Raw genomic sequence first — 27,720 nt, 5'->3', positions numbered from 1 at the left:
TCTTTCTCTAAGCCAACAATGAAAATGAGAGATTTACCATTTTGATATATTGTTGCCATAAGAGGCTATAGGGGGGGAGACCGAATGAGTATCTGCCATTGCCTTTATAGCATTACTATTAGACAGAAATTTGCTGTGTGATGGACTGTAAACAATTGTCTCCTGAACTATTTCAGATTTATATGCGCACATAGTAAGAAACACCTTTTGCATAAACCCTTTTATGAAAACTAGAATTTGGATATAGTAGCCCTTTAATGCAGGATGTGCCCACAGATCTAAAAAGTTACCAAAAGCCTGTTAAAGATGGACTATATTCCCGCTTACAAGGTGCACGAAGACTATCTTCACAAGAATAAATAAATAAAAAAAAAAAAAACAAGACAAAAACATTGGAACAATTAAAATTAGATTTATAAACTGTCCTTTATACATATTACTTTGTCAAAGGACAAAAACTTTATTCCAGAACATTTTCTTCTATCGCTCTGAATATAAAGCACTGGGTCCCCTTCTCGGTTCCTCCTTTGGCAATTAAAATAAGTGTATCCATAGCCATCAAAAATAGTTGTTACAAATTCCTCCTTCTGTATACACCTCTGTAGCACAGAGAAATTGTAGGGGAAATGACAATGGCCTCCACAGTAACCCCAGTCTTGATGCCAAAGTGTTGAAAAGTCATCGCTCAGGACCTCCTCGGTGCCTTGGCACATAGGTGGGCCACTGTGAAGCGTCACATGACTGTCAGATGATTGGTGTGCAGTTTATGGCAACAAAACCATCAAATCAAATTCCAAGATGAGCTTATCATTGAAAACAAAAAGGACAGTGTCCAGAATCATCTTATTATACAAGTCTTCCACTGTGACATCTAGCAATCTACGCTGTCTAGGTTTCGAATCTGACAACACTTTCTTCATATGGGTGACTCTTGCCCGAAGACATGATCCTCTAATGATCCTGACTTCTTACTCTTACTCCTAATATGTTTGTACTTGTCCACATAGCCTTTCACTAGGTTCACCACCTTTACTGGATTTATTTCTCCACTCTTGCTGTGGCAGATCTAGGAAAGAAGATAAATACAGTGATCAGTCTCCACCAATATAGTGAGGGGTCACTTATAAACAGGCAACGACAAATAATACATGCCAATACAATGATGTAATACTGCCCTTATCATTTATAGAAAAAGTACTTTATTGCTAAAACCGAATATGCTGCAACAACTGGTTTTGGTCAAGGTGTCAGGCACTGCAAAGAAGAATGCCTTTAGAAAGGAAACTATGACAGTTTTTTGGAAATGATATGTTAAACTGGTTTTAAAAAATACACATAAGCTGAAAAACTAAATTTAACATTAACACGATTTTTACAGGATAACATTCTGTTTTCAAAGGCCAACACTTCATGTTTTCAAACAGGTTGTACTGTTGCGGTGTTAGCTAGAAGAGTGAGGGGATGTGTTTCAATTCAGCACAGAAGATAATAGCAAGAGACTTCACTCAGCACAGAGCATGTAAACTGGCTGCAGATGAATATAAAGACAATATTTATAGCAATGCGTCGTATTTGGCTGAATATTAAGCCATAATCATTTTTAAATGTATTTTATGATACCCAATACAGAAAAAAATATAAAACTCTGCAGATTCCCATTAAATCCCATTGAGTTTTAAAAAAGGAAGTGTTGATTGGTAGCTATAAATTGAAAAGAAAAACTGAGCAGTGTGACTAATTGACCTCCAGAAGACTTACCCCCCTTCATAACCAGGCCATTTTTTGCGATACAGAACTGCGTTACTTTAACTGACATTCGCGTGGTCATACAGCACTTTACCCAAATAAAACGTATGTCATTTTTTCCCCACAATTAGAGCCTTTTGTTGCTGATCATTGATCACCACTGCGTTTTTTATTTTTATAAACAATGTTCACACCACACGAGGCATCGCTGCGAACATTAAATCGAGAGCAAGAATTCTAGCATCAGACCTCCACTAACTGGTAACCTGTAAAGGCTAAGATTTTAAGTACACTAATTTGTTGCCATTCCACAGGCTTATGCAATTTGCAAGCATGACATGTTTGGTATCTAATTTACTTGGCCTAACATTATCTTCTATATTTTATCAAACATTTGAGCAGGACTGTGTTTTGTGCACAAAAATGTATTAAAGTGTATTTTTCTCGAAAAATTTAATTTGAAAAATGGCTGCGTAAATACTGTGTGACATAAAAAATATCAACGCCCACCATTTTATTCTCTAGGGCCTCTGCTTAAAAAATAGGTTTTTTACATGTATAACAATGTCGAAATTGGCCTGGGGGGGGGGGGGGGGTAAGTATTTGAATGTTACTAAATCCAGGACCCTGCATTCACTATATCTGGTCTCCCACAGTACACAGAACATGGAAATGCATTTATTTTAGTAAATATAAACTGCTAAATACCTTCTTTCATCAGCAGTATAAAGCAGTTTTGTAACTTCTACCAGTGTCCAAGCACTGGTTAAAGCTTGTATAGGTTTTTATTCTACTCTAACTGTCCTATGAGGCTGCATGACCCCTGACCCTCTGTCTGGACAGTGCTGATTGGCCCTGTGCCGATCACAAGCACCCTCACAAAAGAAAAAAAAACACTCTAGCAATACACACCAAACTGAGCATGTGCAAAGTGACCCCAAGGCTCTGTACTATCAGGAGATGGATTGGGGACTATGAAAGAAGAGAAGGACCAAAGAAGATAGGATCAAATAACCTTTTTATACAATGCAGAGGATTAACCCCTTGAGTACCACAGGGAGTATAACAAGCATGTTTTACTGCATATACAGACTGATTTTACTGTTGTGGGTTTAGTAACACTTTCAATTACCAGGTAAAAATAAAGGGGAAAAAAGAGGCTGAAAAATAAAACGAACACAGCCAAAACAGCTAAGGACTGACAAGGTAAAGTTTATTAAATGTTTTTAGGTTCAGATACACTTTAAGGGTCCATTTATATCTTTGCACTAGGGTAACACATGGTAAATGATAGCAGGCAAATTGTAGTGCAGTTACATTTCCCCATGTCCTGGGATGTACAATGAAATAAACTAGAATTCCTGTTCAGCTGCATTGCGGTCTGTGACTCTACTGAAGATTTTTTCCCTTACTTCCTGTCCTAGAGACAACAGGACAAGAAAGATGGAAACAAGGGTCATCTGGATAGGACAGTTGACTTTATCATCGTGGTGTGATATATATGTATTACAAACCTCACCCACCTTCTGTACTGCTTTCCGTAGGATCTCTTTGTATTCATCCTTTGTGATTTCCCTCTTCTGGTAATATGGTTTGATGGCCAGCTTGACCTCTTCGACTGCACGTTCCTGTATGTGAAGTTTCTTCATGTACTTAAAAAAAAAAAAAAAAAAACCATAATGAGGAAATGTAAGGAAGGAGGAAAACGGGCATCAATTAAAACACTATCTGACTTCCCCAGTGTTCTCATGGATGAACCATGTATTTGCTCTTAAAACGGCTGTTCCATCTGCGCTAAGAATTATTCAGAAAAACGGATATGGGGCCTCAGGTACTCGTTTACAAAGGCCAATAGCAATAGTTTCTCTATGTAGTCTGTAGGGCTATATTTTTTTATTGTATGCTGTATCCAAAAATATATAACCAAAAGAAAATGGTAAATGTTTCATGAGCTATAGAAAATCTCATGACTCAATAGACCATTTGCCTTCATACCTTTATGAAGGCTTTTGCCGCAAATATTAAGACATGGGAAAAAGTTACAGTTTGTATATTTTGTGGCTTCATGCAATCTCCAATAACACTGCAAAGAACATTTTTTTAATACTGAATTCTGTTAGAAGGTCTTTGTGTGGCCTGCCAAACACTACAAGGCATTTTGTTTAAATAAGTGCTTAGGGAAACAAAACTTAAAACCTGCAGGGTTTCAAATGACTGAGAAGGTGTATGCCACTCCCTGGAGTGCTGCTCGTTATTTACTTGCAGCTCTCCAAGAGCCGCAGTGTTCGCACATTTTTCCCACTGTCCAGTCACAGAATGCTTTGCATTTTGTGAATGGGTTTACAGAATATAAAGCGTTCTTTTAATTGGACAAGAGGAGAGGAGAAGCGGACAAAGGACAGGACATCCTACTAATTTCTCCTCAAAAGGACAGGACAGCTACGTCTCCTGTCAGAGTGCTGCAGGTATAATTTCCCGTTTAAGTACCAGAGGAATACCGAAAGCTGAGTACCAGAGGAATACCGAAAGCTGAACTAGCAACACTTTGTACGGTGAAACTGAAAAACAATAGGTAGCAACCCAGGAGGTGGCATGCACTATTTGTAAAGAAAATTAGGAGCCAGTTTTTTTTGCGCATGCCGAATGGCCAGCTTCTATCGCAAAGGTTGCCATGCATACGGGCCGAATGGCGGCCAGTTTTTAATGAACCGGCTGATGTTGCCCAGCATTCGGCCCGTGTGTACTCGGTGTGATGGCTCACTAGGGAAGGACAGTGCAGCAAATTGGAGGCGAAATTAGATCCAGTAACTCCTACTGTCTTAGGCCCCTTTCACACATGCACCGCCACTAAGCAGAATCCGCTTGCTCAATGGGGATTTCTCTGCTAATCCCCGCTGAGCAGGTCTTGTCCGCAGAGCGAACACTGACACAGTCCCGCTCTCTATGGGGCAGTCGGATGGAAATGGACTGCCTGTCCATTCCAATCTGATGCCATCTGATTTGATCTGTCGGACGGATGGAAAGTAAAACCACCATCCGTCTGTTGTTGGCCAACAGGATCAGATGGCGGCGCATGTCAGAGGACACCCGCCACTCCATAGAGTAGACTAGAGGGTCCGATTAGGTCCGCCTGAAAAACTGACAGGCCGACCTGATTTGACAGCCAGTGTGAAAGGGGCCTTCGGCTGTGTGGCATGACAGAGAGAGAATAAAAAATAATAAATTCATTTTAATGGAAAAATAAAAAAAAAAAACAGTTTCCATCTCAGCGCCGCCAGTGACTGCTTGTTGCAGCCCTGGCCACAAGAGAGGGTAAGTTCCCTGATGAAGTGTCTCCCTATAGGCCGCAAAGCCCCCGGCTTCAATTACTGGCCAGCGCAGCATCTTAGTCTGCACAACCGCGGGCGGGGGCTGCAGTGTAGCCCAGGCGCCAGGCCGCTGATTCTAGTCGTCAATGCGACCTGGCGCCTGGGGTTTTTCGAGCATTGGTCTATTCCATTTAGCCACCCCACTAAAATTAATTTACATAAGATTCTAGAAGAATATCCATACTGTGCTGTGCAGGCCACACAGTGAAGATATCCAGAGAGAAGACTAAAAAATGTTCTGCAGTGTTTAGCTTTATCAGACAGGTACTGCCAAATAAACTAGGACCTTGGCTTTAGTAAGTCCTGGAATTTATACATACAAGCGCATGTCCCTGGGGTGGGGAAAGAATACAAAAGCTACAAGATAAGTCCCAAGTACTTGGCATGTTTAAAAAAAGGTACCTTTACCATTGGACACCTTTTAAATAAAAATGGAAATACACAAAAATGTGAGAAGTAATCTTACCTCTTCATTTTTACCCTTCTCTCCTTTTTTCAGTTTTGATTTTCCTTTCCCTTCACCTAGAGCACCATATAACAAAATAATGAATCAAGCATTCTTTTACACATTTTTAAATCATCAAACAACGCACTCTGCACTAATTTCATACATGGCTGTCCTTGGAATATTCAGGTTTGGGATATACCGTGTTTCCCCGAAATTAAGACCTACCCTGAAAGTAAGACCTAGTTTACTGTATGAAAAATCCTAGGATGCACCTTATTGGTGTTTTAAATAATGTCCAATATGTGTTTTTGTAATATAATACTGTGAAATACATTCCTTGCATCACCGCTCTGCTCTAAGCTGATTCTGTCTTTCTCCTCTCATACCGTAGCTGTCAGAGGGGGATCTCAGCCCCTCCCCTCTGCAGTGTAACACAGAAGCGCCGGTAGTCGATTGGAATTGTGGGAAATGCCTTTGATACATCGGCCCTTCTGTGACCCCCAGCTGTCACCGGGGGAGAAGATCAGCTGAGCCCGGAGCTGCGATGAAGAAGGTATTTCACACTACTCTAATCTACCCTGCGCTTCTGTGTAAAGGGGGATCTCAGCCCCTCCCCTCTGTGTAAACTGCAGAGGGGAGGGGCTGAGATCCCCCTCTGACAGCCACGGTATGAGAGGAGACAGTGGAGGAGACAGCAGTGATGTAATGAAGGTATTTTACACTATTGTATTACAAAAACACACACTGGACATATATAAAACACTAATAAAGTGCATCCTAGGATTTTATATACACTAAACTAGGTTCACATTGGATTCTTGGCACACAGGGAGGGCAGAGAGGAACAGGACAGATTATAAGACCTGCCTCGAAAATAAGCCCTACTGTGTCTTTTGGTGCCAAAATTAATATAAGACCCGGGCTTATTTTCGGGGAAACACGGGTAAAAGCAGAACAAAGCAAAAAAAATAAAAAATGTTTCTGAAGACTGACAACATGGTTAATAAATGTACCCTTTCAGGATACCGGAGAAAGTAGATTCAGATGAAATCCCTGTCAAGCTTTTTGACCTCTGATACAAAGCAAGATACTGAAGAGTCAGTAAATTTGCAATAGTGTGATTGCTTAAAGGTAATAAAGAGAAGCACATTTAAGGACAAATTATCACTTCCTACTACTGACAGGGATCAACTGCCCAAGGACCAGTGAGTGTGTTAACTAGGTCACAAAATTTTTTAGATGTCTGCATCAAGCATTTTATTACTACCACCCTACCCGTCAGGCAGGGAGGACGAGACACTACCACATACATTCTGGCAATAACACAGACTGTCTACATGCATTATAAGCAGAGGACTTTCTTTTCAAAATATCAACATACTAATTTATGTTCTTATAAGAGGTTGTCATTGTTAAGAGCAAGAAAGGAAGTGCTACAACCCCAAAACCCCATAAGGATAGACAGGATTTGATCAAGACCTCTGTGGTTGGACTCGCGTAGTACTAACCGTTCATTTTTTTTTTTTTTTTTTAAAGCAACAAACCCCTTATGGGTGGGACTATGCGGGCAACCAGACATCCAATATATGGTAAAATTGTATTTATTTAGATCATATGAAAGTATTAACATGCAGATCATAGGACAGTATTAACATGCATATTTAATGGAATAAATCTAGAACAATCGGACTTTTACAAGCGCAAGAACACTAAAAACATTCACGGCTTGCGAAGGGTGCTTATCCAGATATGGAACTTCAGTGAAAATACAGCCTCCAAGCCCAAAGCATGGACGCATTTCAGGGGAAACCACCTTTTCTCAGGGGTTTGTACCATGAAGCTTTATAGCTTCATATACTATTGTAACAAAAAAACTGATTGTAAACTTTCACTTTACATATAACTGTACAAACATCTGCATGTAAAATATAATCGCAGAGTATTACATACCACGTTATAGAAGTTCCTGATATAGCAGAAGCCGTGTGAAATAAAAATAAACATATTTGTGGAAAAGTGGGAGGAAAAGGGGAAAAGGAATTGGAACAAGGTTCATGCTGATGGATGAAAATGCTGCTACACTCCATCCATCAGCATGAACCTTTTTTCCATTTCCTTCTCCCCTTTTCCTTCCACTTTGATTTTTTTTTTTTTAAACACGGTTTCTACTATATCAGGAACTTCTATAAAATAGCTCGTAATACACTGCAATGATATTTTACATGCAGATACTTATACAGTTATATGTAAAGTGAAAGTTTACAATCTGATTTTTTGTTACAATAGTATATGACACTATACAGCTCCATAGTACAAACCCCTGAGGAAAGGGGTTTTCACCTGAAATGCGTTGGGTTTGGAGACTGCATCTCCTCTGAAGTTTCATATCTGGACGAGCACCCTTCGCCAGCTATGAATGTTTTTATTGTTCTTGCGCATTTGTAGAAGTCTGATTGTTCTAAATTTATTCCATGGAATATGCATGTTTATACTTTCATATGATATATATAAAATGTTACCATAAATTGGAGCTCTGGTTGCCCGCATATTCCCACCCATAGGGGGTTTGTTGCATCTATTATTGTCCATTGAGACGATGGCTACTGTCATACAGAATTTTGAACAGGTCGGGTATTTTCTTCATTCAAAACAAAATTGCGCACCAGGAAGTCTTGCCATTAAAAATGTATATCTTTATTTAATCAAAACGCATTTCAGCCTCCTACCTAGGCCTTAATCCTAATCATTATGACTAAGGCCTAAATAGGAGGCTAAAACGCATTTGATGGGTTAAAGATATCAATTTTTAATTCATAGACATCCTGGTGGTGGATTTTTATGCTTCATTATTTGTATTAGGCCTTAAGAATTGTTGGAAAGTGAAGAAACTAAAACAACTGGACACAGATATTTTACCTGTGCTTGCCGCTTGCATTTTCGGCTCATTAGTTGTAGCCAAACTGCCAGCTTTCGGTGTTTGGCTGAGGACTGCTTGGCTGCTCTGAACCACACATGGCGCTGTGGGCTCACTTACAGGGGCATAGGGAGGAAAGATCGGTGGGAGCGGTAATGGAGGCAAGGTTTGCGGGAATACCTGTGTAAGAACAGGACAGAAATATTAGCAAATATTAACAAGACTTCAAGTAATTCCTACTCAGAATTGAACATTAGGACAGACTAATGCTAAGGAAAAAAAAAAAAATGGGAGTCTTAGCATTACCTGGAAGTTCACTGCTGTATTTTACCTGTTTGTTTAGATACAGAGCAGATTTAAAATAGGGTTCTGTCCGCATGTTCTGTTAGATGGACAGCAACAGCATTTATAAAATTGCATAAAAAAAGTTTGATACACCATATCAGATTTCCACAGTCTAAATAATGTGTAGCACAGTACAGCCTTCCTAGAATAGAAGGTATTTATATGTCTTAAGTCTATAGCATAGTCCAAAAATAAGAGAATTATTTCTTATTTCAGGACTATTGGCAGAGCCATGCAAGTAAGCCAATTAAATACCATGGCTAACTGTGCATCCAGAACCGTTGGGTGTATAGTGCAGATACAAAATTGAAAAATTATAGAACCATTTATTTCGATCTGCATCTTCTTTAGTCTTGTTGAAAATCATTAGTGCAGTGTATGGAAACCATTGTTAGGGAGAGAAAAGTTCTGGGTTATGCTTTCTTGCAGGAAAGCATAAAGTAGTCATAGCTTAGGCCTCCGGGATCTATTCTGTGATGCACATCACATAAATCAGAGTACCAGGGGCTGCAGTAGGTCTGCACACAGCTCACATTGTAGCTGCTTTGACAGTTAAATTAGTTGCTAGGAAAGGTTCTAACTATATCGGTACAGTTTTTTTCTTTGCATGGACTACTTTTCAACCCATACGTATCAGAGCACCTGGTAAATAGGCTGAACTAAGATTTCAGATCTCTGTCAACTGCAAATGTTAAGATAGGGGCTGTATGTCATGATACTGCTCACAAGCTGGTCACCTGAAACAAGGTTATTATGTCTTCAAGAACCAATTTATACAAACCGTAATTTCGTATGAAAACTAGATAGTGTAGTTTTAAAATTAGGCTATGTCTGGGCACCTGCAGGGGCGTATCTGTTGCAATCCAAGGGACTTGACTGGCATCTTTCGCAGGTCTGTCTGGAGCTTGTGCAGCAAGCCGGTCTATCAAAGGGATCACAGGTTTGTCTTCCGGCTTATTCACAATGTGTGTCGGGGATTTGTTGCCAGAATCCCATGAAGGCTGAGTTAAGGATTCTTTCCTGGAGTCTTGGGCGGCTTTGTCTGGTAGTGTCCAGGTAACTGAAGTGGATGTCTCACTAGTTGGGTCAAGTTCATAACTGGATACTTTATCATCTGTATGCTTCTCTGGGGATGACCAAGACTCGTCCTGCTGAGAGTTGTTATAGGGGGAAGCTTTAAAAAAAAAAAAAAAAGTGTTGATAAAACTGATATAACGGCTAATGGCAAAATACATACAACCAAAAAAACTATAAAAAATATACAAAGACAACAACAATATCACTTCCTAATTTATTGCTCAACTACAACCAGTAGTTTATTTTCAAGCAAGTGATTTGTGGTAAAACAAAGCATTTTAATGTACCACAATGCATTATTACACTGCATATTTAAAAAAAAAAAAAAACCTCGAAATTACAAACTTATACTATCTCCCCTATACCTCCCCCAACCCACCCCCCCCCCCCCCCCACCCCTTACATAACTACTCTTATTGCAGTCTACCTCTATTTACCTAACTAAAGATAACATAGGTTAATTTGAAACATTATCCTGTTTTTTCCAAATTTCAATGTAATCTCTGGTCTTTTTAAAGTTAATAAATGTTTCCCATTTGTTGGGGAAAGGTTCTGTTTTTTCTTCATCCAAACTACACAGATATTCCATGTCATAAATATATTCAACTCTACCGCACCACTCCCTAATAGCGGGGACTTCTGTTTTTAACCAGTTTTTTGGAATTGTCCCTTTTGCTGCATTTAACAAGTTTGGAAGTATTGAATACCTATATTGTTTTAAGGGTCTGCTTGTCCTATGAAACAAACAAGTCCAGGGGTCATCTATGATAATCTCTCCCCTGATTTTATTAATGAATTGCTGGCGAAAGATCTGGGGGGCTTAGTAGAAGATAGACTTAATAATAGCATGCAGTTCAAGCTGCAGCTGCCAAAGCCGGCAGAATATTGGCATGCTTAAGGAAGGGGATGTTTTCCAGAGATAAAACTATAATCCTGCCACTGTATAAAATTCTGGTCCGACCGCAACTGGAGTATTCTGTCCAGTTCTGGTCGCCAGTCCTCAGAAGGGATGTGTTGGAGCTGGAGAGAGTCCAGAGAAGGGGAACTAAACTGATTAGGGGGTTGGAGGACCTAAATTATGAAGAGCGCTTACAAGCTCTTCTCCCTGGAGAAGAGACGCCTGAAAGGGGACATGATAGCAATTTATAAATATCTCAATGGCGATATCAACATAGAAAAAAATGTATTCAGTCGAAAAGAATGTATGAAGACACAAGGACATACAATGCGATTAGAGGAGAAGGGATTTAACCTCAGACTACGCAGGGGGTTCTTTACAGTAAGGGCTACAAGATTGTGGAATTCTCTACCACAATTGGAAGTAACTGTGGGAAGTATGGCTACTTTTAAAAGACTCTTGGACGTACACATCTCAAGGATAAAAACATTTGGGGGTATGGGAAATGAATACGTTCCCCACACACCTACACGGGTTGAACTGGATGGACTATTGTCTTTATTCAACCTTAACTACTACGTTTTCTTAGCCAAAGTTCTCGAATCGTGGGACATTCCCACCAAATATGGAGCATTGTATCCAACACCTTACAACCTCTCCAAAACAAATTTGATTTCTCTGGTTGACAGCTATGCGCTATAACAGGTGTAATATACCACCTTGAGAGACATTTATAATTCATCGTAATGGTGTTCACATCCCTGGTCGTGCAGTGTACAGCTCTCAGCACACCATTCAGTTTGTGCTCTCCCAAACTTAACCCCAATTCTCTTTCCCATCTTTCTAAAAATGGGAGTTTCCTCATACCCATCAGATCAGTTATCTTATATATTTGAGACATACTGGGACTTAATTTTGCTGATGGAATGTAAAGCCTCTCCACGAGGTTCAATTCTTTTTCCAATCTGGTGGGTTTAGGAACAGAACGAACAAAGGGTTTCAATTGCCTATAAGTCCATACATTTAATATCAAGCCACCCTTTATTTTTGAGTTCGTGTAAAGACCTGATCTTCCCATTGTGTTTTATACCTTTTAACTGCAAACACCTTAACCAACCAAACTGTTTCTCTATTCCCGGTAAAAAATATTTTGTGTCTCCTAGTGATAATAATGGGGAATTATATTCCCACCCAACCTGCTTGTGTAGCACATCTCATACTTTAAATACCACTCTTGTTAATTCACGAGCATCCTTGTGTATCTCCCTATACTTTGGTGGAACCCAGATATTTGTATCCAAGTGTGATTGACTTAATGTGAATTCTAACCCAACCCATCTTTTCCCCAAGTTTCTACCATTCGTCATATCACTACAGCTGTGTACTATCTATTTATGTCCGGTGCCGCTAATTCTTCCCGTGTCTTATCCCTGCTTAAAGCTGCATACTGCACCCTGTATTTTTTCGCCTGCCAAATTAAAATTTACCAATTTGCTTTATTGTTTTGAAATATGCTGGTGGAATAGCAATAGGTAGTATTAGGAATCAATATAATATTTTGGGCAGGATTATAATTTTAAACGTATTTATTCTGCCTAACCAAGAAATTGGGCGATTCAATGATTTCTTCAAATTTAACTTTATCTCATCAAGCAAAGGTATGTAATTGGCTTGATATAAATTTTCAGGTAGCGGGGTTAGGTTTATCCCTAGATATTTTATTTATCCTTTACCCAGGTAAATGGGAAACCCTCCTGTAGGGGGGGGGGGGGGTGCAAACCAATCAAAATACGCCTATTGCGATTTTTTTTTACCAAAAATATGTAGCAGAAAAACAAATTGGCCTAAAATGTTCACAAATTTAGATTTTTAAATTTTTTGAGAATGTTATATAGCAGAATGTGAAAATATTTTTCACATATCGCAAAATAGGGCCTGGTCATTAAGCAGGAAAATATTCCGGTCTTAAAGTGGTTAATCATCAACCCAGAAGGTCCACGTTTACTGTGCTGTTAAAGGCTTTACCCCTTTAAATGCCAGGACTTTTATAAAAATACATTGGTAGACAAGGGCTTAGACTGTTTAAAACTGTATAGGCTGCTGTTAGCAATTCATGACTCCATGCCCAATGTTATTCCATAAAGCCCAATTCGTTTTTATTTGAACCAGGGCCTCTGTAACTAATGATATTTTCTGAAAGCAAAAAACCCTTTACATTTTGTATGCCACATGCTCATGTTCCTTTACTATATGCTTCTATACAATAAAGATCATTTTTTAGCTGATCATTTCTAGCAGATTTAGGCTTATTCAATAAGGCAATGCAAAGAGCAGGGAGCAGATAGAAAGTAATCGAAAGCAAGGTAATGGAAAACATCTTTCATTCCAGTAAGGTGAAGTCTATTTTGCCTCTTATCGGTTACTACTCTTTGCACATCTATGCATTGCCTTATAGTGGAAGCAGATTTGTTCATTCTTCTAGAAGTACAACACATCGGATCCACTGTGCACCTTGGAAAAAAAGACCAGAATCTTACACAGAGATTGGTCTGGGATTTCCTTCTCAGACGCTTTGTCCTGAAGGTTCCAGGTGACTCTCTTTATCTGAGGTTTGGATTTAGAGGTGGAAGTGGGTTCTTTTTCTTTAAGTTCATCAGACTTGCTTTCTTCAGAAGCCTTACTTTTTGAGGTCTTTTCATTAATGTGATTTCCAGCCTCTGTTTCAACCGAATTTTCGTCATCTTGAAGAAATGGAATGACTGATGTTTTGGAGAAGTTAATTAAAGTCGGCTCCTAGAATATGAAAATATAGTCAGTCGTTCTCAATATAATTTGCCTTACAGTTCAGGTTTGTGCTTTCATCAGAAGGGCTCCATAAGTAGTACTAAAGGTTTATTTTGCAATTAGGGTTCTTATCCTATACATTTCATTTGTTCACACACTACCCAGATATATACATTGACAGGATTTATACAAACCATTTTTTTGAAGCTTACCATTACAGTGGAACTGCAGTCAAACTTAAGGTAGAATTCCGGACAAAACCTAACTATGCTTAAAAATGTTCCTTCCGCCTTCCTAGCACCAATTCTGACTAAAAGAACAATCTCCAGCATTTAAAAGAAGTGCTCCAGTATAGATGGATCACAGGTCTTCAACTACTACAATGTTGGCAAAACTTTGCAGCCCACAATGGGCTGGGGAAGCTCAAGAGGCATGCTAAAAAAACAAGAACAGAGGGCGCACCAGCCTTTCGCATTACCTTATTAGCTTTAATTAGGGATGCACCGATCCAACTTTTTTGGACCCGATACCGTTATCTGGCGTTGTGAAATCGCCGATACCGGAACCGATCGGGTGCTACACAAAGCAAGCGGCTGCAGTACAGAGCAAAGCCGCTGCTTCATGTGTACGCTCCTCCATTCACAGGCAGAGTGCATCTGATATCACTCCACCTGTGAGCCGGACCTATACAGGAAGTAGCGGCTCCCATCCCATACTACTACTGCACCTAGTAAGGGATGGCTGAGCCGTTACCAAGCAAAAACCGGATCGGCAGGTGGATCGGTCAATGTTACCGATCCCCCGATCCATCTAAAATGGCCATATCGGTGCCGATATCAGATCCGAATATCGGATCGGTGCATCCCTAGCTTTAATTATAATAATTTTGCGAGTATGCATCTGTTCTATTATAAATAAAAGCTACCAATTCTGACTAATCGGTGTTAAGAAAGATGCGTATATAGTGGATATAAAAAGTCTAGATACCCCTGTTTAAATGATTCTGTGATGTAAAAAAAAGAGAAAGATAAATCAGTTCAGAACTTTTTCCACCTTTAATGTGACCTATAAACTGTACAACTCAGTTGAACAACAAATTGAAATCTTTTAGGTGGAGGGAAGTAAAAATAAAATATGATATGGTTGCATAAGTTTGCACACCCTTTAACTAATACTTTGTTGAAGCACCTTTTGATTTTATTAAAGCACTCAGTCATTTTGGGTATAAATCCATCAGCATGGCACATTTTGACTTGGCAATTTTTGCCCACTCTTCTTTGCAAAAACACTCCAAATCTGTCAGATTGCAGGGGCATCTCCTGTGCACAGCTCTCTTCAGACCACACCACAGATTTTCAATTGGATTCAGTTCTGGGCTCTAGCTGGGACATTCCAAAACTTTAATTTAATCTTCTTCTGGTGAAGCCATTCCTTTGTTGATTTGGATGTATGCTTTGGGTCGTTGTCATGCTGAAAGATAAAATTCCTCTATATGTTCAGCTTTCTAGCAAAGCTTGGAAGTTTTTGTGCCAATATTGGTTGGTATTTGGAACTGTTCATATTTCCCTCTACCTTGACTAAGGCCCCTGTTCCAGCTGAAAAAAAACAGCCCAAAAACATGCTGCCACCACCATACTTCACTGTGGGTGTGATGTTTTTTTGATGATGTGCAGTGTTGTTTTTGCGCCGAACATATCTTTTGGAATTATGGCCAAAATGTTCAAACTTGGTTTCATCATCAGAACATTTTCCCACATGCTTTTAGACTTCAGATGTGTTTTTTGCAAAATTTAACCAGGATTGGATATTTTTCTTTGTAAGAAAAAGCTTCCGTCTTGCCACTCTACCCCATAGCTCAGACATATGACGAATATGGGAGATTGTTGTCACATGTACCACACAGCCAGTACTTGCCAGATATTCCTGCAGCTCCTTTAATGTTGCTGTAGGCCTCTTGGCAGCCTCCCTGACCAGTTTTCTTCTCATCAATTTTAGAGGGATGTCACTATTTTGCCATATTTTCCCCACTTGATGATTGTCTTAACTGTTTCCATGGTATAGCTAATGCCTTGAAAATGATTTTGTACCCTTCTTCTGACTGATACCTTTTAACAATGAGATCCATCTGATGCTTAGAAGCTCTCTGCAGACCATGGCTTTTGCTGTAGGATGCCACTAAGAAAATGTCAGGAAAGACCTACTAGAACAGCTGAACTTTATTTGGGGTTAATCAGAGGCACTTTAAATGTCAAGTGTACACTGACTCCTATTTAACATGAAGTTTGAATGGGATTGCTTAATTCTGAATCCAGCTACATCCCCAGTTATAAGAGGGTGTGCACACTTCTGCAATCACATTATATTTTTTTACTTCTCTCCCCCCACCCCCCAAAGATTTCAGTTTGTTTTTCAATTGAGTTGTACAGTTTTTTAGGTCACATTAAGGTAGAAAAAGTTCTAAAATTATTTCTGTGTCTCATTTTTTCACATCACAGAACCCTGACATTTTACCAGAGGTGTGTAGACGTTTTATATCCACTGTACTTGTCTATTTTCAGGGCACTCTGATCCAGGTACCTGATCAGCTCACCTGTCCGCCAGCACTGGCAACAACAGATGAGCCACAGAAAGCCAGTGGGTGATGTCACTGCTCCCAGACATTATCGAGAACTTTCTCTGTTCTCCTGCAGCCCCCACTGGCTGACACAGGGGAAGATTACGTGACCAGACCTATACAGCCTGAAAGTGGGTACATATAAAGAACTTATCTTACACGAGTTAGCCAGAATTGGTGTTGAGAGGGGGGGAGCATTTTTTAGAGTAGTTGGGTTTTGACAAAAATTATACTTTAATACACATCTGAAAAATACCTCTTGGAATTTTCATTAGACAAATAATATATAAATCTGTGCTGCTGTTAATAGGAATACACATCTGTCCCACTGCATAGCCAGGCAGATGACAGTTCATTTTCCATGTTCAGCTTTTCAGCTTCCAAATTACTCAGTGTATGAAGATCTACTCCTTTGTTCAGTGAGCAGAAAGGTGACCTGGAAAGCTGTAAACCTAAATCAGGAAACTGAAGGGATCACAGCGTGTTGCAGAGGTGAGAATCACAAATGTGGCTGAATAAATTTGCACATCTGTGAAAGTAAAAAAATTGTTCACATACAGGTTACATATTTTGTACATTAGCTTGGAGTTCCACTTCAAAAAATAAAAAAGTGCACTCACTGATTAAAGGATACCTATTCTCTATAAGAGAAATAGTTGGATTGTCATAGTTGGCCTTTTTATGAATTCTCTTGCTGCCTTGGCTGTCACTGTTTCAGCTGCTTTAATATTTTCTTGGCAACTGATCTAGAACAAATATGCAAATCTAGAGAGTGTTGACCTGTGAAGTGTAGTGAAATGTATAATAAACACTAGCAATGAACTTATTCTATTTGCTCCCTTTTGTTCTGTAAATATACCATTGAAAATTGCGTCATATCGGATAAGTGCAAAAACGTACATGGCGATTCTGCTAGATAACCAGTGAGCTGATAACATCAGGGCTGCATAATTATCTATTACAGTGGTCTCCAAACTGTGTCCCAGGGGCTACATTTGACCCTTTGCTGCTTTCTTTTTTGGCCCTTGGGGCATTAATTTCCCCACTAACCGCAATAGTGGGGCACTATTACTGACACCAATGATGGGACACCATTCTCCCCACTGACACCATTGATGGGGCACTATCACTGAAACCAAAGATGGGGAACTGTATCTCCCACTGATACCAACGATGGGGCATTATTACTCCTCCTAATACCAATGACAGGGGATCGTTTAAGCCCACCGGCACCAGGAAACAGTCCAGCCCCCCTGCTAGAAAGGCAGTAAACTGGCATTTTGTTTATAAAGTTTGGAGACCACCAATCTATTACATGGTTTCCAGTTATTTCTGTGGACTATAAAACACTTCTGCTCTATGTCGTAGAGGAAGGGGGAGGGAGATTCCGTAGTCCTATTCTAGGGAGAAAATGCTGCTACCTCTATAACTACATAACAGAGTGAGCATTTTCAGTCTAGGACAGGAAGTGTTTTTAAAGGATAGGATGACCAGGTTAAAAAAAAAAAAATAAAGATTAAAAAAAACCATGAAAAAGAAAGCTATTGCAGCCACCACATCAAATGAGTGACGAGTGGCAATTACAGTGTCTTGTGAAAATATTCACCCCTGTTTTGTTGCATTACAAACTGGAATTAAAATGGGTTTTGTACCATGTGATATACATAACATGCCTAAGACTTTGAAGGTGCAAAATGTTTTTAGTCCAATATGTGGTTTTATAAGAAAAAAAGCATACAATAAAGACTGTCTGTTACAGTTCATTTGACTTACTGTAAAATCCATTTTGCTGATGTTCATTGACGGACAAAATTCTTCATGTTCAAGACCATTGGGTTATACTGCCCCCTACAGGAGTAGGACACTAGGCAGACAAAAAACAAAAAAAAGAACTTGATCACGCCTATGGGGCAGTCCCTGGGGGTATACTCCCACTCTCTGCTATAGTGTATTCAGTTATGTAACAAGCAGTGTTAGAAGAGAAAAAAAAAAAAAACTCCAAAGGGGGGGGGGGGGGGGGGGTGGGTGCTGTGTCCGTCAATGATCGTCAGAGAAATGGATTTTACGGTAAGTCAAAAACCCCATTTTCTCTTTCGTTTATTGACGGATACAGCTTCTCATCTTCATGACCATTGGGACGTCCCAAAGCAGTGTCAAACATGAGGGGTGGGAACAGCAGAAAAAACTTCCCCAAGGCTAAACATAGCCAACCAGGTAACTTGGAGCTCAACTGAAAATAATAGAAAACACCCTCAAAGAGGACAAGTCCCCTAAATAAAAGTCTGCAAAACCTTGAGGCCTGAAAGAAGCATCGGCAGATGCCAACGCATCCACTTTATAAAGCTTTGTGAACGTGTGTACAGACTACCAGGTGGCCGCCTTGCAAACCTGCATTACTGACGCCTGATGACGGAAGCCTCAGGAGGCACTAAGCGCCCGAGTAGAGTGCGCCTTAACAGGGAAAGGAGGAACCTGACCCTTAATGGAATAAGTCTGAACCACAGTTGGTCTAATCCATCTGGAAATGGTTGCAGCAGAAGCTTTCAACCCTTTGCGAGGTACATCCGTGAGGACAAATAGTGAGTCTGACAATCTAAAAGACTTTGTAGCTGCCAGGTACACTTATTTCCCGAACCACATCCAGGGAATGCAAAGCAACGGCCTTAGAATGCTTAGGCTTGGAACACAGGGAGGGCAACACAATGTCTTCATTCAGATGGAAAACAGAGACAATCTTCAGAAGGAACGACTGACATGTACGAAGAACCACCTGGTAAGGCGGACAGGACAGCGTCGCCAGTTCAGACACCCTGTGCGCAGAAGTAATAGCCACCAAAAAGGCCACCTTCTGGGACAACGTAAGCAGGGGAATCTCCTGAATATTTTTAAATTGAAGCTTCTGGAGAACTGAAAACAGCAAATTGAGATTCCACGGCGGCAATGGAGACTGAACTGGAGGAGCCAAGTGCCAAACGCCCTGTATAAAAAGGTACGCACCAAAGGGCATGTGGCCAATGGGCGTTGAAAGAAAACCGCCAAGGTCGAGAACTGGCCATTGATGGTACTCAAGGCCAGGAGCTGCTCAACCCCTCGGAGGAAAGCCAAGATCCAAATGACTGAAAAAGAGAAAGGCTCTTTTCCACGCAATGTACGTCTTCCACAAACGATGGTGAATCTTCCTAGAAGTAGATTGTTTAGCTTTAAACAACGTAGGAAACACTGAGTCAGACAACCCTCTATCCTTAAGCAGCTGGCATTTAAAGAGGTTGTAAGCCCATACAATTTTTAATTTTTTTTTTTGCAACCTGAAAGAGAAACACATATAATGAGCTAGTATGCACCGCATACTAGCTCATTATGAAATACTTACCTTAGAAGAGCCATGCCGTGCCGCCCGCTTACCTGTATGATGGGCGACATGTCCAGTCGCCTGTCTTCCGGGATCGCGGCATCCGGCCATCTGATTGGCCGGAGCCGCGGTGACGTCACTCCAACGCATGCTTGCGGGAGCCGACGGTCGCGGCACGGGGCTCTGAAGAAACGGCACCAGCGGCCGTTCCTTCAGAGCGCATGCGCCAGTGACGTCACTGGCTGAATGTAAGGTAAATATCTTCTAAACGGTACATGTTTAGGAGATATTTACGGTACCTATAGGTAAGCCTCATCATAGGCTTACCTATAGGTAAAAGTTGCAGAGGAGGGTTTACTTCCTCTTTAACAACCAAGCCGGCAAAGCCAGTGACTGTAAAGCAGAATGGAAGATTGGCCCTTGAGACAGCAGATCTTCCCTGAGAGGAAGTCTCCAAGAAGCACCAGCCGTACCAGAACGGAGTACCAAGACTGATGAGGCCAGTCTGGCTCCACTAGGATGACCATAATCCCTTTGGCCTTGATCCTGAGCAGGAGACTCAGAAGAAGTTTAAGAGGAGGAAAGGCGTAAATTTGACGATACTGACTCCAAGGAGCCACTAAAGGGTCTGTGGTGTTCGCTAGAGGATCCTGAGAATGTGCCACAAACCTATGCACTTTCCTGTTGAGGCCAAGAGATCCACCTCGGGAGTCTCCCACCAGAGACACAACTGATGGAATACCTCCAGATGAAGTGACTTTTCCCCTTGGTCGAACGCCTTTCAACTAAGGAAGTCCGCCTGCCAATTTTCCACTCCTGGAATGTGAACAGCAGAGAGGGCTGGAATGATTCTTTCTGCCCACCTTAGAATGCCGGCTACTTCCCGAGTAGCCAGGACACTACTTCTTCTGCCCCCTTTGTGATTGACATAGGCCACAGCTGACACATTGTCTGATTGAATCCATACCGGACACCCCTGGAGACAACTTGTCCAATGATCCAGATAAAGTCTGATCACTTGGAGCTCCAGGACATTGATCGGTAGCCTGGACTCTTCCAGAGTCCAGATCCCCTGAGCGCACACTGTGCCAAGAACGCCTCCCCACCCGGACAAGCTGGCATCCGGGGTGACGACAGTCCAGTACAGGGGAAGAAATTATTTTCCCTGACGAAGTTCCGGAGAACGAAGCCACCAAACCAGGGAGCCCCTCGTACTCTGGCTCAACAGGAACTGGTTGTCTAGAGACCAAGGATCCTTGTTCCATTTCACCAGAATCTCCTTTTGCAGAGGTCTCATGTGGAACTGTGCAAACGGAACCACCTCGAAAGGTAGACACCATCAGGCCCAGCAACTGCATGCAAGCCCGAAGAGATGACCGTCTACTGGACAGCAGAAACTGAATTGCATACTGCAACTTCTGAAGTTTTTCCAGAGGAAGAAACACTCTGGCTGAGGCCGAGTCCAGAGTCAGACCTAGACAGTCCAGGTTTGTGGATGGAACCAGAGCAGACTTCTGAAGATTCAGAATATAATTGAACTCCAAGTTGTCCAATAGAGATTCTGCAAAAGCAGGCTAGCCGGGTACCCCAGTACCACAATCCCCCGCTGACGCAGTAATGCTAGAACTGTTGCCAATACTTTTGTGAAGACCCGAGAAGCGGAAGCGAGACAGAAGGGTGACACCACAAACTGATAATGCTCCTCGATCACGGCAAAGCAGAGGAAGAGCGATGGTGGGCGACACATATTGGGATGTGAAGGTAGGCATCTTTGATGTCGATGGAGGCGAGAAAATCCCCCTGAACTAGGGACGCCACTACAGTGCAAGTCTTGCACTGCCCCATAGAGATCCCCTAAGCGATCTGGGGATAAGTGCAAGTTGAAAGGGAAGAACCTTTCCGGAGGATATGATCGAAACTCAATCTTGTAGCCGGAGGTAATGACTTGTGGACCCACTTGTCCTGGATCAGGGAGGTCCACGGAACTGGAAACCAGCGAAGATGTCTCCCCACCCCAGATACAGGTGAGGGTGCCCCTTCATGCGGAGGAAGTCTTGTCCGCAGGTCTAGCCCCCGTCAGCAACGAGATTCTTTACCCTTGGAAGCCTGAGAAAGAAGAGTACTCTTTCCCCCTGTGAGGTCTTTGATGATGTCATCCAGGGAGGCTCCAAACAGGCAATCCCCACAAATGGAAGATCGGATAAGGCCTTCTTAAAAGCCTGTTCCGCAGACCAGCATTTCAGCCACATAATACACTGCAGGACCACCGCTGAGACGGATAGTCTAGAAATCAGGGGTTCGGCATCCAAAGAGGTGTCACAGACAAACTGTAGCCCTTGGAGCAACTGATCCGCCGTCTCCGCAAAGGCGGGGGGGGGGGGGGGGAGCAGTTTATCCTCCAGGTCCCGACGTATAAGTTTTGCCCACTCTGTCATAGCTTGCGACACCAGGGCAATAGTAAACAACAGTCTAAGTACTGAACTAGCCACAGTAAACACAGCCACAGGGTGCGTGGACGTAGCCCCCAAAGGGTAACCTGCAACTGTGGTGGCCAAATCAGATTCAGAATCTGATGAGACAGAGGAAACATGTGAAGGAGGGGGACCCTAGCTGGTTTGCCCAGGACCAAACCTACATTGGACACCAAGGACTCCAGGACCGCCGTCAGTTGTTGGGAACCGAAGGGCCCAACAGACTCTGAGAGGGGATCAGGTGGTAAAACATGCTCCAGGGACTCCATGAATGAAGAGGGGAACCAACACAAAAAAGTGTTAACACTAACCGGAATATACCCCACCGCGCTGTTGGCACTTTAAGGCCCAGCACACAGTACTACCGCTGCAATAGCAGAGAGAGGGAGAGAAAAGGACTTACCACCACCGTTAAGGTACTCACAGCCTGATGAGGGGGGGCACAGGCCTGTAAAAGACCACCGAGAAGGTGGGGGGGGGCTGACTGGGAGAGAGGGGAGCCCTGGGGCCAGACCAATTCAGGGAGGGAACCACATCCACCCCAAAACCCTCCAGTTGGTAGCGGGGGGACAGCTCCGGACAGGACTCCACTCCATCGCAATGTGGGGGCTGTCGGCCAGCAGGAAACGCTGCAACTCAGGCCGAAGCCAGTTCGTATGTGCTCTCACGAGACATTCAAATCGCAGGCCAGCCCCCGTCCAGTGGGGTTGTGTCATGACCGACCTAGTGTGGAGCTGCGGTCTGCACACGCTCGCTGGCCGGACTAGGGGGACCCTATGGATCTATATTATCCAGTTTGTTACCCAGTCTGGCACTTGATTGTAGTTCTCTTAGGAACAAAATAAAGAGGGAAAAAAAATTCCATTTAACCACTTGCCGACCGCATACTGTATATACACGGCGGCAGAGTGGCTCTCCCAGGCAAAACCACGTATGCATACGTCAATTTCCTGGGAGGAGCTAGGGGGAAAGCACGTGCCGCCGGCCGCCGATCATCAGCGGGGAAGCTGATACGTGTGTCAGGCGGCTGCGATTGCCACCTGACACACTCGATCGCTCCCCGCAGAGAGAGAAGGACGGTTGGCTGTTGTAAACACAGCCAACTGTGCTTCTCCCTGGGATGCTCAAGGAGCTCATGTGATCCTGCTATATAGGATCACATGTCTCTATGGTCATCTCAGAAGCCCAACCCCCGTACAGTTAGAACCACTCATCTCTAATGCACATTTTTACCACCCAACCGCACATCTAAATAAAGCCTTCCTGACACTTTAAAATACAAAAAAAGGATGAAAGAAGTATCCCAGTGCTGCTGATCATCTGCTGCCTCTTTGCAGGTACTTCCTGCCTACATGTATGTCCCCCTATGGTAATTTTTGATAATACACAGGGCTTTAAAAAGATTCTTCTATCTAAAGCATACCTGCCTCATCTCCCCTATCCACCTCACAGCACACCGTAAACAACTTTCCAAGAAGTGCACTATTTGATACAACACCAGCTCAGTGTGTCACAACATGTACACAGGAACACACAGCCATGTAGCCCCAATGCTCCATTCTCCACCAGAAAACCACCTGCTTCCTCAGGAGTAGCGACAGTCTGCCTGCTGGGTTAGGTAAAGGCCACACAGGGTCCCCCTCCTCACGCTTCACCAAAGTCTTAACTCCCCCCGCCGACCTGTACTGTGTAGGTTGGGCTCTGGGGGGGGGGACGAAGGACAGCTTGGCTGTGACGCACCATGGGAGGCAGAAGAGAGCTCCCCCAGAAAGAAGCTGTTCATCCCAGGACCTTGCTCGGGCAGAGGAGAGGAGGCCGACCCCCTCCCCTCCCATGTCACTCACAATCGGACATCAGATTACTGCATGCCTCCGGGGAAAACAGAGACCAGGGAGGGGAATAGAGCGAATGATTAGCTGCCCAGCACTCCGAGCTGCATGTCCGGGCAGTCAGTCAGTAATTGCAGGGAATGGGCTGGCCGCAGCTCAGGCGCCAGGATGCGGTTTCTGCTCCCAATGGCGACCTGACGCCTAGGGTATGTCGAGCCCTGATTGTCATTTTCTTTATCATTACTTTACTAATTTTTTTTACAATATTTGTGTGATCTCTCCTTGCACATATCAAATAAAAACCCTAAAAACTTAAAACTATTACGTGACCATGATGCAACAGAGGGATATAGATATTTTTTTTTTCCCCACACCTTGCCATCTGTGACTACATTATACTTGGAGAATGATGTCTCATTATACTTGGGCACATGGACCAGTACCACCCATAAAGAGGGCCATATTAATTTGCCCTGGAGGTACAGATTGTCCATGAAGTCTGCTTGTTTAAATCAATGACAGGCTGAAGGCTGCATGGAACTTCATGTACATGTGTGTAGAACCGATGCACAAATCTGAACAAAAACTCACTGCCATTCAGAGCAGAACATCTGCCTGCACAGATGCACAGGCAGGGATGTGCATAACAATCTGTGAAGTTCCATGCAGGCTTTAGCCTGTCATTGATTGAAAATGCAGGCTTCATGTACCACCTGTGATTCCTGGGCAAATAAACATGGTCCTTTGTCCCAGTGTACATATTGGTACATTCATGTGAAGGAGTCCTTACTTTTGTGGAAACCAAAACAAATAAAGAGAAATAGAAACACACACAATAAATAACAGGTTCACAATCCGGAACCCGTAATAAGCAATAGTTTACCTTGTAGTCACTTTCCCGCTTCATTAATATAGCTTCTTCTAGGTCAACATCGTCAGGGCTGGCTGCATCTATCGAGCATACATCATCTGAAAGGTCATTTAGAAGGAGGTCATCTAAATGTGATGGTGACCACTGGAGGTCATCAGGCTCCTTTTTGACTGGTAAAATAAGGGCAGACTGAACAGCATCTTCAACAGAACCAGCATGTGGACTATGCAGCTTTGGACTTTGTATATCTGACATAACAGACATCGGAGAATTCTGAGGACTAGCAATTGCTGAATCAGAATGCAAGTCATTTACAGGAGAAGCATCCTGGGGTGAGGGTGGTTCTGGAACATCTTCACTCTTGGTTTCCGGAAGCAAAGAATCCAGAAGAGACGGTGACCATGGAGGGCTATTAACTTCAAGCTTAATGTTTTCATCACATGAGCGATCAGACAGGTCTGAAACAGATTCTCGTTTAATCAAAACCTTCCTTTCAGAAAAAAGGAAAGGGTCGTTTTCATCTTCCTCCTCTTTTGGTAGATTGAGCACTGACTTTTTTGTCTCTTGCGTAATTGTGGGCGACTCGGTTTTAAAGTTAACCGTACAAGTTATAGTCTTTTCATTGTTATTTGGGGACAAAACGATATGTCTAGTTATTTCGTTGTCTCGAAAATAGGTTTTGTCTTTTGATTTGTGAACTTTAAATTCTTTGCTGACTTGTGGCGATTTCGATCTTTGCTTTCCTCGATCATCCTTCGATTTCTTTTTCTCTTTTACCCTGGAGCTTCCTTCCTTGCTAGAGTAACTCTTTTCACTTTTGTGTTTCCGTTTTCTTTCTTTATCGGGACTAATGGAATAGCCTGGTGATTCACTTCTTGAATCTCTCTTCTTTTTCTTCTTCTTCTTGCTGTTGTATGCTCTGTGGGAAGAACTGCTATGACTGCTTGATCTGGACCTCCTCCTTTCCCTAGACTCTGAGCGTTTTCTTTTTTTCTCTTTCTTTCTTTCTTTTTGGCGCTTTTTCTTAGAACGTTCACAACTTCCTGAGCTTGATCTGTCACTACGTGCTCTTTTTCCCTTGTGTGATTTTGACTTAAATTTTCTATCCTTTTCTTTGTCCTCAATGGACATAGAAGCAGATCGTGAATCTCGTTCTCGGGAATGTGGTCTCAATCTTGAACTTGAGACTTCTTTTGATTCCTCCTTAACAGTTATCTTCTTCGGTGTTTCACTGGGACGGCTAGTGGGTTCGTGTGGGGTTTCTGCATCCCAAATTAGCCGATTGCTTGATGTACTTTGTAGACAAGTCCTATGTGGAAGAACGTCTGGATCAGGTTTAACAGAAACTACAGGGTGTTCATTTTCTACGTCAAAATGAAATCCACGAGTGCCTCCTGCTTTCAGATCAGATGTAATTTTTAGTCCTAATGGACAAGATATCCTAAAGGGTGGATGCTCATTTGTCTCTTCCTGAATTATTTCTTTCTTGATTTCCTTTTCCAACTTTAAAAACGAAGGAATGGTAGGACTTACATTAACTTGGCTTTTAGATTCTTCTGGCTCTTTATTGGTAGGAGACATTCCAGAAAAGTCTGGACCAAGCTTAGAAACACTTACTTTGCTTGAGTGGCTGGTAAATTTAAAGCTCCGAAATGCTCCTACTTTTACCCCACTAGAGCGTGTTGTACTTGGAGTAGTTTCTACAGATGGAGGAGGTGGTGGTGGGGGAGGAGGCGGCGGCGGCGTAACTGGCCTTTCTGGACTGCTAGTGGGAGAACCGGAATCGGAACCTGTTGGTTCAAAAGGATCATAAATTTCATTTTTAACAGTTTTTTCTTTCTTGACTGTTGTAGAATAAGGAGATGTGGCCTTCTGTGGCATTTTGTCATCTGATGTACGAAAAGGATCTTTTGAAACTGGACTAAATTGTCTGCAGGAATTAGTTGAACTTCCGCTAATTGTTATTCGAAGTCCACCTCCTCCAGAATCTGAAGAACCAAGGTTTCTTGCACTGTTAGAATAAGATGGTGTTTTGTTACTGCTTGATGCTGTTTGATTAGAGGATGTACCACCAGTGTTTCTTGAATGTGCTTGCGATTCTTGTCGGGTATTTCTTTCTGTGTTTTCAGCTGTAGAAAACCTGCCTAACTGCTTACTGTCTCCTCGACCAGTTAGTTGGTTCATGATAGGCCCTGAAGAATGAGATTCTGAGCTCTTGTTGGTTGAGGGTTCCAGTTGCTTATGGACTTCATTACCAGGGCTGTTGTCCGTTTCCCTTTTGATCTTTGGTATCCGGGGAAATTCCGAAATGTCCAGTCTTAGTGATGGTGGTTTGGGAGCATACTTGATCTCTGATTTTTTGGGTTGCACAAGATCATTTTTGTTGGGAAGTTCTTGTTTGTGAAAAGTCCCATTGAGGCGTGAAGTCTCTCCAGGCTTAGAATTTAGGCGGCTAACAGAAGAATGTACCTGGACTGCCCTCGGTGTAAAAGCATTCTTTAGTCTGAAGGTGGGTTCTCCAGATACTGAAGGACTGGGACCAGATAACCTATCTAAGCTGCTTGAAGAGGATGAAGGTGGTGATGGTGATAAAGAATAAAGACCAGCTGGAGAAAAGCTGGGTTGGGGTGGATGCTGTTCAATGGGTTTCCATGTACTGGAAGATGATGTGGTTGTTGGGGACCCTGAGTGAGACGGGCTTGGTTCCATTATATCTGCTGGTGTACCAGCTTCTCTAGATTTTCTCTGTGAGGTTCCATCTCCTGTAAAAGAAAAAAAAATAAGATCTGATGCAATATTTAAATGTGAGTAGTTTAACATGTGAACTTACAAACATATGGTTATTTATATGCCCCAAATTTGCTCATAAATCACATTCCTTTACATCCATGGAAAGAGCTCCTGACAGGTATTAAAGCACACACTTACAGACGGACACACATACATCTGCAGAAGCTTTTAGTGCTCTAACTCAGCATGTACTAAGGGCAGGTAGGGATAGGCAAG

General features: G+C 42.3%; 1 protein-coding gene across 3 annotated transcripts in view; it reads right to left on the bottom strand.

Annotated features, from left to right (window-relative positions):
• Positions 1-396: 396 nt before the first annotated feature.
• Positions 397-27,720, bottom strand: part of PHRF1 (PHD and ring finger domains 1) — a 119,180-nt gene continuing 91,856 nt past the window's right edge. For 2 of the 3 annotated variants that reach the window (XM_082270216.1, XM_082270217.1), the window contains exons 14-20: positions 24,727-27,476; positions 13,334-13,589; positions 9,661-9,995; positions 8,479-8,656; positions 5,581-5,636; positions 3,270-3,398; positions 397-1,066 (exon numbers count right to left, since the gene is read on the bottom strand). In XM_082270216.1, the coding sequence (XP_082126342.1) occupies positions 917-1,066; positions 3,270-3,398; positions 5,581-5,636; positions 8,479-8,656; positions 9,661-9,995; positions 13,334-13,589; positions 24,727-27,476 (3,854 nt within the window). In that variant the 3' untranslated portion in view covers positions 397-916. The remainder of the gene's footprint in view (positions 1,067-3,269; positions 3,399-5,580; positions 5,637-8,478; positions 8,657-9,660; positions 9,996-13,333; positions 13,590-24,726; positions 27,477-27,720) is intronic. The other variant, XM_082270218.1, reaches the window with a different exon arrangement.

This window comes from Pelophylax lessonae, assembly GCF_965119305.1.
Source record: "Pelophylax lessonae genome assembly, chromosome: 10".
NCBI lineage: Eukaryota > Metazoa > Chordata > Amphibia > Anura > Ranidae > Pelophylax > Pelophylax lessonae.
The sequence above is the reverse complement of the archived record's forward strand: the minus strand, read 5'-3'. Positions and strand labels throughout refer to the sequence as shown.